Genomic DNA, 13,259 nt, shown 5'->3' with positions numbered 1-13,259 from the left:
GTAGATACTGGTGGAATTTGAGTTAAAGAACATCCACGATCTTTCATGCGCAGCACCATCCAATTTCAAATGGAAAACCTGCTGCATATGACCTGATATAGAAGTTATGTCGTCTGACATAACTGACAAAAATGTAGATTGTTGTATTTCAGCAGATATTTCATCACGACAATCTCTAGAATACAATCAAGAAGTTTCTGTAAACACTTTTGAGTTCAAAAAATTATTTTTGAGAGATTCATTTAACTTTTCAACAAATTCCAATAATCCTCTAAACACGCCAGGACTCAATAAGTAAGGTTTCGTCATGGCCACGTAATGGAAAGAACTTTATTTAGTCTATAAATTTTCGAGAGAATTTCTCGATTTTGTCTCTTTCTCATTATGCTTGCTTATTTGCTGTCTGTAGGGGTCACTTAGCTGATATGCGATGTTTACTTTTGCTAACATAGCCAAATCAATGACATACTTCATAAGTTTTGCAGAATCTTCGTGTTTTTTTAGCTTCTTTTAATTCTTCTATTTGTGATAAGCATACCAGTAAATGGTTGTGATGTCCTGAAAAAAATGGGCTGTTTTGTTTTTCTTGTTTATTGTTCAGAAGTAATGCGACTTGGACAAAAGCAGGGGTAAATGATTTTAAACATTTAGCTATTCAGAAGATTCACTATTGAGTAGCTTGCTTAATTAATCAGTATGAGAGGAAGAGAGAAAAAAAAGATGAAAAATAAAAAACAAAAGAAAGAATTAGGAATAAGATAACTAGGATAAACACCAAGGAGAAATAAATGGCAGTGAATTTATAGAAATACCAGTACAATTGGCTTCAGTAAGTTTACAGAATGAACCAAAATTGCTCTACACTATTAATGGATAGCAATACTGGGAAATTCAGACGAGAGAGGAAACAAACACTAGAGTTGTATATGAGATAGGATTGAATAGTCCTAAAATAATGCAAATTCCCTATATTTGAAAGATCAAACCAGATGCCTCTCACTTGTTATTTCAGATTTTCTTAGAGACTTTTGTGGTTGTAATGATTATGGTGTGACATTCATTATATTTAGTGTCTTAGTTCATCTACACTTTTGATACTTTGATCCTCTAGATCCATCTTGGGGTTGAGAAATTGCTCAGTAGCAGTGTCTAAGAGGAGTACTTAGAGAAATATAAATATTGTAAAATGTTCAGTATTGCCATCTGTCCGAATTGGTTTCAGTCAGGTAGTAGGATGTGGAAATGAACTCAAGTCTAAAATTGGCAAGATGGGACACTTTTCAGGAAAACAATGTCATGTACGCCTAAGAAATATTTACCTGCTTCTTAAATGAGACATAATTATTGAAGAGTGGAATATATTAGTAAAATTTAGAAAATTCCGATGATCATTGGTGTATTTATTTTTTTTGTGTTGCGTTTCCATTTCTAAAGTTGTAGGATCGAGTAATGAAGCCCTAGAACAAGTATCAATATCTAGTGTCAAAAATCTATGGTATGAACCAACCTCTATTCCAAGGCAATCTGTTCCTCTAACACTACACAGTCTGTCTGCCGGGTGTAAATGGATTTTGGGAGACATGTTCATAATATTTAATAAACTATTTAATGTAACACAGTTTCATTTCTTAAATATCACATGTTGACATGGATCTGTAGGAAAGAACTGAAAAGGTATTGAAAAGTACATTTTTAATACTGCTTACAAAGTTAACGAACATATTTTGAAGTTTAAACCATTTTTAGATTTGTGTGAATAAGAAATTGCTCTACACATATTTTTGTGCAAAAATATATGTATAACATTAAAGTCTCTTAACATTAATCACTTTATTTTCCATGTGTACTGTTCAAATGATATTTCAAGTGTTCTCTTCTTACAAAACCTTTCCCACAGTACTCACAAGAAAATCGTCTTTTACCAGAATGAGATGTTAAATGGTCATTCAGACGATCCTTCCTTGCAAACGTTTTTCCACATTCTGTACACATGAAAGGTTTGTTGTCAGTATGTGTAGTGACGTGAACCTTGAGTTGTGAACTCTTTGCAAAACCTTTGCCACATGACGGGCAAAGGTATGGTCTATGTCCAGTATGTGTAGAAATATGCTTTTGGAGTCCATCTCTACGTCCGAAAGATTTGCCACACTGTGAACAGCTGAATGACTTTTCACCTGTGTGGCAGATTAGGTGCATTTGTAAATGTCTGCTGCGTACGAAACTCTTTCCGCACTGAACGCAGGAGTAAGGTCTCTCTCCTGTGTGGGTCTTCATATGAGTGGACAAATTACTTTTCTGAGCAAAGCAGGATCCGCATTCCTCACAAGAATATGGTTTGTCACCTGTGTGAAGTACTGAATGAATTTTCAAGTTATTTTTCAGAGAAAATTTTTTACCACATATGTTGCAAGCATGTGGTCTTTCCCCAGAATGCACCATCATGTGACGTTTTAGGTTTCTTTGCATTCGAAAAATTTTTCCACACACATCACATACATATTTTGTGCTTTGTTCGTGGGATTTCATATGCCTTTTGAATTCTAGATGCAGTGAAAAACTCTGTCCGCATTCTGTACATGAAAATGGTTTCCTTCTTACGTGAGTTTCGAAGTGCAGTTTCAGAGCTTGATTAAATTCAAATTCTTCTCCGCAAATATCACATTTATAGTCAACTTTTTTATGTGTCAACATATGACGCTCTAGAAACTTCTGGAAACGAAATTCTTTTCCACAATCATTGCATACATATTTCCTTCTCGTTGACCTAATGTAACAGAGTCCTTTCCTATTAGCACTAATTGGAATGATTCTGGTTTCTCTCTGAAAAGTTTTATCTTCTTTGTTGATGTTTTGTTGATCACTGCTGCTATTTCTTGATTCATTCATAAATTTCGAAATGTTATTCGTGTTAAAATTGTTGATATCATCTTGGATTCTGCAAGTAGAAAAAAAAAATGTCTTACAATAACTGATTTTAATTTCAAAGATACACTATACTGACCATCAGTTACAAATGCGGTCCAATGTAAAACATTTCTCTGCACACACTAGTAACTGATCATATGAGCGAATTTGTTTTAGAAAGTTGTTAGGTGCATGAAATAACTAGTTCAGTTGTAAATCTATACTAATAATAAATCTGTAGCCGAAATTTTTCTGGTAATTTTCGATTTTCCAAAAATAATTGGTCCTGACATATATAATTAACCGCCCTGAAACCGAAAATCGCTTTTTTGAAATTTTTGTTTGTATGTCTGTCTGTCTGTCTGGATGTTTGTTACCTTTTCACGCGATAATAGCTGAACCGATTTATATGAAAATTGGAATATAAAGTAAGTTCGTTGTAACTTAGAATTTAGGCTATATGGCATTCAAAATGCGTTATTTAAAAGGGGGGTTATAAGGGAGCTTGAATTAAATAAATCGAAATATCTCCCTTATTATTAATTTTCGTGAAAAATATTACATAACAAAAGTTTCTTTAAAACTAATTTCCGATAAGTTTTATTCCATGCAAAATTTTTATAGGACAGATATTTAATGAGATAAATGAGTTTCAAAGTTACAATAACGTCATCTAAGGCGGTGTAATGAAATAAAAAACAAATGACTTCGTCTATAAGGGGCCTTGGACAGCAACAATTGAAAGCTATGAAACATACGGTAGCCTACAGAGAATGTTTCTGTGTTTGTATGAAGTAATATCGGAAGCTAAATTAACCGATTTGTATAATTAATTATTATTTCATCATTGGAAAGTGTAGTTTCTCTAGATGGACATAATGCTATAATGTTATTACAGTAACTTCTGGGTGAATCGAGTACAGGTTAAGATTAAAATAGCTTCTAATGCACAGAAAACTTGATAGGCAATCGTTTCCTGTATTTCCTAAAATAATTTTTATGACCAAATGAGTGGTCTCTGGATCAAAATGATCGCATTTTAATTTTTTAAATACAATTTAAATTAAGTAACATAAACGATTTATCATTCTATCAAACACGAATGTAACGGGTGCAGCGGAGCGCAAGGGTACGGCTAGTTATGTATAAAAGTATTGTACCTAACATCTCTTGCTTGCCTGAAAGATACCATATCGTACTTGATTTCATGTAAAGAGAATTTATTTGATTATATAATTATAATTACTACTAATCAAGATATGAGGGTCGTTCGGAAATTAATATGCAAAGATATGTAAATGTAAAACAAAAAAGTTTTGCTAAAAAATCTTACTCGCTATTTCTTAATTCTAAAAGTGTTACTAATTGCTGAATGCAATCTAAGTGGCTATAGAAACTGATTACCTAGTTCGATATTTTTTCCGAGGTCCCCCCCCCCACCCCAAAACTCTAAAGGAAATGTCAAGTATTTTCATAACAAATTTTTGGACTAGTTTCACCAAATATCATTCTGTTAACACTAATTCCAGTGACACTGGATGATCTTACAGTTGGTACAGTACAATTACTAACCTATATTGAAACTGATTGAAGATTATTGGTTCAAGAGATCATGTGATTGTATATGTGCAGAAATATTCTGAATCAGGTTGCCCTTCCACATGATGGACTTAGTTGCATCGTACATTATTGAAAAATTTTACAGTTAGGGTATTAGACTTCAGACTATTTTCATGTTGCTTTGTGCGAATTATGCAGTTATACTCCATGAAATACCTCTGATTGAGGTTCTGGCTGATATACACAGATCTAGAAACAAAATTTGGGTCACTTGAATTTTCCAAACTGAGCATGTGCAGTATGTTATAACTGGAATTTGGAAAATTCAGGTGGCCCAGATTTTGTTTCTGGGTCTGTACAATCTGTTATCAGGCAGTACATCTCACTTGACGATAGTGTCAGAGGAAGAACAATTTTTTGTATACATTTGAAATCTGATTAGTGTAATATGTATCTAATCAGTGATGTATGCAATGGAGGGAGGAAAGAAACTGGCCACCTTACTCCATTATCTCGTGGCCTATTTGCCTCATGAGTCATGCCTTGTTGGTTCACTTGTGAGGTCCAGACCTGTCTTCGGACAGCTGATTAAACAACAGATGAAAATTTAATTTTTATTCAGTAGTTTATGAAACTATTAGATGGCCAAAAAAGTTTGTTCGATTTTTGTATATTTAGTTATTGTTTAGTCAGCTGTCCGAAGACAGGTTTGAATTTCACAAGTGACACAAATAAGGCATTACTAATGACGCAACTAAGCCAGGAAATAATGGGTAGGGTAGCCAGTTCCTTTCCCCCTCCATTGCATACATCACTGACTAGTTACATATTGCACATGGCTACAATAATCTGGAAAGGCCATCTAAACTTACGTTAGAACAACAATTACTGTAGATGTTCTCTTTATTTCTCAAAAAATAATATTGAAACTGCACATTTAGTTGAGTAAGTCAACCACAAAATGGTTGCGTTTAAGGATATATCTAATTATAAGCCTGTTTACAAATTCAAACTCGGGATTAAAATGGAAATGAATTATTAGCAGATTCTCTTTGAGAGGGATGTCCTATTATCATCACTGACGAAATTAAAGTCGCAATTGAGATTTGTCTGAAGCAAAACATGTCAAGAATTTGTGGAAATGTTCCACATCAGCGATGAAGGTATCTGCTCACATCTGTGAGGAATGGGAGAGGTATAAAAGATTGGAAAATGGATTCCTTATGGTGTGATGATCACATAGAGCAGCAACTAGGAGTTTATTTCACTGATTACTCGTTATCGCTATGAAGCTTTTCTTAGCCAACTTTTGATGAGAAATGGATTTTTTTACAAGAATTTAAAGCAGTCACATTATTGGCTGTTCCCTAGGAAAGCAAGGTCACATACGCTAGAACATCCACTGTGACAACAGAAGATTTTGCTCAGTATCTGGTGAACCATGAACCATAGTAGGAATCCTCTAATAAGAGCTTCTGACTCAGGGACAACCTAACATTGCTCAGATATATTCAGACCAGCTAAACTGCACAAACAGAATTCTTTGTGAGATGCAACCTAAGTTAGTCAGTCATACTTTAGAATAATGCGAGCATAATGTTTAACATATTGCGGTAGACAAAAGAGATGCTTGGATAGGAAATTCTAGTGTATCCTCTATATTCTCCATATCTCTCATAAATGGATTACCATCTTTTAGTTTCCCTGAAAAACTACTTGGACATGCACCATACCTGAAATGACGATAATATACACAGAATACGTTAAATGTTCATTGCACCCAAAGACTGATCTTTCCAAGCCATTTCAAGTTGAGAGAAATGCAATGATTGTAATAGGGACTATTCCATAAGGCCTTTAGTGTTACTTCAAAATAACCTAACTTTCGTCGTAACCTGATAGAACATTTTTCAGAATATGATTAAAGGAGAGAGGAAACATAATTACCCATGGTCTTCAATATCTTCATACAGTAAGCTGTTGTCTTCAAAAGTTATGTCATCATCAGATTCCTCCTTCACAGTTGCAATGCCACAGTTTTCAGCCTGAAACCGATTGATTACATGAAGCTTTAATATCTTCCATGATTTATAACACAATTTCATGTGCGTGTGTAGCAATATTTCAGAAAAAATGAACAGCAAACAAATCAATAGAGAACAATAGATCCACAATTCCAACACTTATAATATGATAACAGTGTCATTACTTCCTCTTTTTTTGTAAGCTTCTTATCAGTTCTATTTGAATGCAAAAGTGACAGTGTGGTAGGTTTTCTTGGAGTAATTTGACTTTCTCAGCAATTTTAATTTCACCATTGCTTTGTTATCGCAATCATATTTCACCCACTCCGAATGGATATTGTAACTTAAAAGGGATGTTAAATAAACAATTATATTAGAAAATATATTCGGGTAAACCCAAACTTGTAACTATTCTTATGTACTAGGGCATAAATCACAGTAAAATGCTTTCCTTAACAAAGAAATCTGAACTGTATTTAGGATGGCACTTTTATATGAGATCTGCTGAAACTATATTAAGACTGGTCAATTGCAGGAACAATAACTGATTTTAAGCCTTAGACACTGTTTACCCAAAGAACCAAACAATGCGTAAGTTACATACTAATTTCCATTGCCAGTGTTTAGCAAGACATCATTTAAGTTATGAAATCAGCTGGGAAGACTAAGTATGGAATACTGTATCTTGCATTTAGATTCTTTGCTGACCAACAATGGAAATTCTTCATTAATGTGGGTGCAAAATGTAAATCAGTTGACTTACGACAGACACCATGGCTAAATGTGTAGGGAACTTCTCAATGAAAGAAGAGACAGTGTTATCGGACATAGCAGAAAGATATGATGTTGAGAGCAAAGCGTACAACAGTGATATTTCAGAGAAGAAGGTGCTTAGCAAAAAATAACTGATGTGTTCAACAACAGTTTGCTCCAGAACCTGCCACGTGGTAGCAAGACATTACTGGGTAAGTTAAAAGTAATTTTGCCATTTTATTCACAAGAATAACGATTAGGCAGCTCAGTGTGAGATTCTGAAACGTGTGGAATAAACGCAGAAAATTGACTGTTAAGTGAACAGGTGTGTAGTAAACAATGTCAGAACAAGAAGCTGCAGTGTGATAGGTATGGACAACCTCCCATGGTGCTCAAGTAAATGTCTCTTGCAGTTTCCTTTGAGAAGCAAAAGCGTGCTTTTAATTTTACTTCTCCATATGTGTCCTAGGCAGTGTTTAAACATCAACTGCTATACATCGACTTTAGACAGTGTACAGTAGGCATGACAAGGACACAGGCAAGGTTACGAAATGTCTGTCAGAGTGCACATTGCGAGTGCTTTAGTTTGAGTGAGAGTAAAGAAGTCCTCATAGAGGGGTGTACATTGTACAGGGAATAAGTTACTACAGGAATGTAAAGGTAATACTAGGCTATATGTAGCCCTACTAGGATCATTTATTTAGGAAATTTATGTTTCGACAATCATGTTAAATAATATTTCTTTGGATTCTTTGGACAATAATTCTTAATAAATATCATTTCACATTAGTATAACACAAACAATAAGAAATATTACTATATTGTGAATGTTACTAACCATCCATGAATAGATGCAAAATACGCTATATCCTGACACCTTTTCAAAATGTTTATATTTGTCATTATTTGTGAAAGTTTCAGTCTTCTACATTTTTGTGACATTCTCTAGAAATAATTCTTTCGATGTCAGTTTTGCTGGAAACTATCTTCATAATGGACTCTATGTGAGAATCTGTCAAACATGGCCTTCGCCTAGTTTTGTTGAGATTCATTTGTGAAAAATCGGTATGCACCTATAAATGCACTCAAATATTTACATCACTTCTGCTGCAAACTTATGAGTGGGATGGAATTTAAACAAATAATAACCACAGTAAAGGGTTTAAAATTATTAAAAACACAGCGCTATAACTTCTAGTTAAGTTTGGTAAAGTTTTGGACTGATAATTTGAAACATTATCTTATGCGACGTTCTTGTATTCATAAGAATTATATACCGATACACTGTAATGTCATTGTACATTAAATTTCTTACAGATAATGTAGTTTTGAGATGCTATACATTGTGCCTCTCAATCGTGATTGTGGCTTGAAAGCTTGAATAACCATTCCTCATGCTAAGACTGAATAACAGCTATTGTTGATTTTAGAACTAGTAGTGCTATTTGAGTGTCAATTAATAGTCTTCATAATTGCACTGATATCCCTAACATAATTTAATCTTATAATGAACAAAAAATGGATGATCTTCCCATAAATAAACGTATAAATATAAAAAAGAGTTGATTAATTCTTCCCATCACACCAACAAAATAAATTATAGGCTACAAACCATTGTGTTGTAATCAGTAGGTACTGTAATGCAAGCAATCATATCTCTCCTATTACCAGTGTACTTATTCACCCCTGTCACCCCTCTTGCAGTGAAAGAGGGTAAGAGTGCAGGTGCCCGCATGCACTAGAGCTTACACTGCAGGCTGATTCTGACATGACATGTGTATAGTATTAAACACTGTCTTCGCAACATGGCAGGCATACATAGGCGTTATTTAACCCTAAATGTCTAAATATTGTTTCTCATTCAGACAAAACTGTTAGAGTAAGCCGTCTATTCCCTGACAGATTATGAATAGGGATGTGCCCTATCTCTGATGAACCACCATCCCCCCTCCTTTTTTTTTTCCGCTGTGGAGTAATGGTCAGCATGTCTGAGAGAAAAATGAGCGGGTCCAGGTTCAAATTCTGATTGGAGTTTTTTTCCGAGGTTTTCCCTCAACTAATTGAAGCAGAATTGCTGGGTAACTTTCGGCGTTGGACCTGGGACTCATTTCGCCATCATTAATTCATCTATCATCATCATCATCATCATCATCATCATCCATACAATAGGTTGGGTTACGTTCACAATGCGGCGTGCTGTACTTGTACAAAAGCGTAGTTGTTCAGCTACCCTATCATTCACAGAATAGGCGTGATAGGCACAATAAGTCTCAGGCTGCAGTGCAAACCTTCGGATCCCTCCTACGCACAAGGAAAAAGAAAAAAACCCACACCCTACTGTAATCAGTTTGCCTGTAAACTTTGTTACACGTACATGAGCTGTAAAGCTTTCCTTGCTGTTAAAATGAAAACCATATAAGAACAGAGAACATGCATCAAATTTTATGTAAAAAAAAAACAATAAAACAATAGGTTAAACAGTAAAAGTGTTAGGTATTGTCTTTTTTAACTGATTGTTTGAGCCTTGCAACTGCTTAAATTTGGTTTAAATTGTTTAAAGAAGGATGAGTTCAATTGAAAGTAATCTCCATCTGAAATTACCTTCATACATGAAACAAACAAATGCGTGTAAAAATTACCTCTGTTTGCAAACTGAGCAGCTGCCTGAGTGTTATGTCACTATTCTCACATTGCAGCTTGAATTTGTAGCTTGTATTTACTTGCTGTACACAATGTAAACACACTTGCATGGGCAGGCCATCACCATCACTCATCTGGACATAAATACAAAGTAGATGTCAATTATTGTGTACAATAACCTGTAAAACTAAGGTGGTTTTAGATAAATTTCAAAATACGGATACCTTCCTTTCCCTCTTACTCAGTGCTGTCATGGAGCCCATACATCATATGGGAACCTACAATGTTTTTAATTAATCATATGGGGAAAAGAAAATTTTATCTGTATGTAGCCATAAGGCATACAGGTGCCTAAGTTTTGTACAGGAGATCTGTACAGATCTTAGATCATCTCTTGCTGTTCCTAATGTATTTTGTTTGATGTTTATAAACAAAAATTGTCCACCTCTGCAGCACTGGAATCCAGAATTATATAAAATAATGGTTGAAAATCAAGAAGTGCTGCAAATACTCACTCCAAGATTCATCGAGACAAGTGTGCATCTATGGTGATGCTACATGGTGTATTCTTTAAATCAAACTTGTTGTACAATAATTAAAATGTAAAGTGAAACAATTTCTTTACTTCCTCTTTAATATTAAACAATCATTAAATGACAGTCGGAGAGATAGAGAGAGGAGAGTAAAATACAGTATATTTCAAGGGAGAAAACAAGGAGTGGGGTGTATGGCCAAGAAAAAAATTACCATGACAGCACGGGTCTTACTCCAAAATTCCAACCTTTTGCAAACAAAAAAAAATTATTGGCACTGAGAAGTGCCTTTTTGTAAGCATGATGATGCGCATTCGACAAACAGAGACAAATCTGCTCTTTTTAGTATTTCAGTATCCGTATACTGACATTTTCTCCAATAACCCTTTTTTTAGATATAGGCCTAAGAAACTTAGACCTAGCTCTAAATCAAAATGTATACACTTTAGGATGAAATTGGAGCATTAAATAGGCTATATATTGAGGCTATTGGCTGTAATTGAGTATTTTAATAGTAGTTTCCACTAAGAAACTAGGCCTATAGCCTACAGATATTCGCAGATAATCTCTACTAGTAATATGTCTAGAATTGAAATATTTTAAAATCAAATAGGCCTAAGTTACTAAAATTGGACCATTTCTCCTTCCACATTAAACAGAATTTTGTTACATTCATATGTTAACAGAGGAAAATGTAAAATTCTACAACTAGGTAGCCTACTATTTCACCCCTCACTGGAACCTAGTTGATATCAAAGAGGCGTGCACCACTGCTTTATTAAATGTGATCAGTAATTACTTTGGCCCAAAGCATGATTGTGCATGCAAGTGATGGCAATAAACTGCGATATTGTTCTTAAAATTACTTACATAGGCCTAAGTAGGCAAACATGTTTATTTCAATGGATACCAAACTGAGAACAATTACCGGTAAGCTTACTGTAGTTGTAATTAGCTAGGCCTACTGTAGTAATTACGATATTCTGTTAATATATCTGAAAAATGCTCATTATATCGAGTCTGTAACGACCGTGAGTATATAACGGAGATAAATAATTTAAATACTGACCTTCAACAACGGCATAATAGATATGATCTTTTCCAGAATTTCACCATCCTCCAGAAAAAGGGGCAACAACTGAGTCTCTTGCACTAAACATAAACGACACATTTGATTAAAATTGATGGCCATGGTTATACGTTCTCTGAAGCCCTCTCACTTTTATGAAATTGATTTGCATATATAAAGAATTTTCAGTGTTTTTCCTTCTAACGCTTTCCACGTCACATCTATCGAGTAAAGTGAAATCCTTTCACGCTATCCAAGAAGTTTGCACATTTTCATCGAATTTCCGGCACTTTCAACAAAGATTTATTTTTGAAATTGTTTTGTCATGAAAATGTATTAAAGAGATACCGAAGTTCCGTTATATATTTTGCATTAACTTTGCAAATTAAAGGTCTAACCTAAAACCTAACCTAACTTTCCTAACTTCTCACATTGTTGCCAACCAGAGGCGTGAAAAGTGTTACTACTCGTACCAAAGTTTTACACTACTATTCTTGTATTTCATGTAAGTAAGCCTATAAATCATAATTCAATTAATTGTGGCAATATGTCCCTGATATATTTAGAAATAAACACTTTTCAGAGTTGATAAAATGTTTTCCGAATATGTTTATTATTGTGGGGGAAATGGAAATCTTGCATTGAAACAAATTTCCTCAAACAACAGAAATTCCCTAAAATATATAGCTATATTTCTCAGCGCTGCCAATAATTAATGTAATTTGGTATCCTAATTTCAGTAAATTTCTAACTTCTACATTTTTACACCAATAAAATTAATCTGAATCTTTTACCACATATTTCTTACAATGTGGACATGTAGGCCTAATATGTTATCGGTACACAAATTTTCATCTTGATATTTCAATTAGCTTACTTATAATTCATTTTTGTTGTTTCTTTTAATACTGAATTATAATTGCCCCGATTTTCAAAGTTTACATAATATTTCTTTAAATTTATATTTAATCTATGTAAAATATGGCTTACGTTTTTCATATTTTTTCCAATTAATTCTTGAGAAAAAAATATTTAGTTGTTAATTTTTCAATTTGGTAAAACTTATCACACCCTTACACATGGTGATTTGAATACCTTCAATAGCAGAAGAAAACACGTGTCAGTTTACTTCACATGGATTTGTGGATTTCTGTGCAAAATTTCACTGGGATTGAAGAAAAACTGCATTCATAGAGCATTTTGCGTTTTGAATATTACAAAATGTTGAAAATTGGAAAATCAAGAAAATGAGTATCAAAGTACAGCATGTATATTATATTATGTGCTATCGATATCCTTCCATTCTTCCTTTACAAGTTTACCACAGACATTTTTCTCCCACATAACAGCGCGGAATATGAACTGAATAAAAAATAAATTTCATTACAATGAAGAACAAAGTCTGTCAGAATGACAGCTGAGTGTCAGTTTCAAGGACTGCAGCTCCACGCGCTCCCTTTAAATTCGTTTTGAGGGACTTTAAATTGTCATAGGATAAAAATAAGGACAGCTTTAGAAAACTGAAACATTATTTTATCTTTTAGAGTTAAAAACAAAATTTTCATTTTTAATAGTTTTTTTTTTAGTTACTTTCAACAATCCTTAGCCTTAATGCCATATGGGATAGGCCTACCTATTGACTGTAAGCCTCTTTTGTTGTATTGAATTATCAAACTTCGGATATTTTAACTGTTGCTTTAATCTGTATTTCTTATTTTGTTTCTTCTTCATTTAGTTGCTGTTTTTGGGCAGTTCTCCAGATGAACTATATCACAG

At 34.0% G+C, this 13,259-nt stretch overlaps 1 protein-coding gene across 1 annotated transcript; it reads right to left on the bottom strand.

Annotated features, from left to right (window-relative positions):
• Window positions 1-885: 885 nt before the first annotated feature.
• On the bottom strand, window positions 886-11,955 carry LOC138695232 (gastrula zinc finger protein XlCGF57.1-like). Its single transcript, XM_069819689.1, has 4 exons — window positions 11,484-11,955; window positions 9,881-10,015; window positions 6,412-6,509; window positions 886-2,935 (listed from the first exon to the last, which is right to left on the bottom strand). The coding sequence occupies exons 1-4, from the start codon at window positions 11,604-11,606 to the stop codon at window positions 1,831-1,833; spliced, it is 1,461 nt and encodes a 486-aa protein (XP_069675790.1). The 5' UTR covers window positions 11,607-11,955; the 3' UTR covers window positions 886-1,830.
• Window positions 11,956-13,259: the final 1,304 nt, after the last annotated feature.

The sequence above is a fragment of the Periplaneta americana genome, chromosome 1, assembly GCF_040183065.1.
Source record: "Periplaneta americana isolate PAMFEO1 chromosome 1, P.americana_PAMFEO1_priV1, whole genome shotgun sequence".
Taxonomy (NCBI): Eukaryota; Metazoa; Arthropoda; class Insecta; order Blattodea; family Blattidae; genus Periplaneta; species Periplaneta americana.
This window is presented reverse-complemented; position numbering and strand designations above follow the sequence as displayed.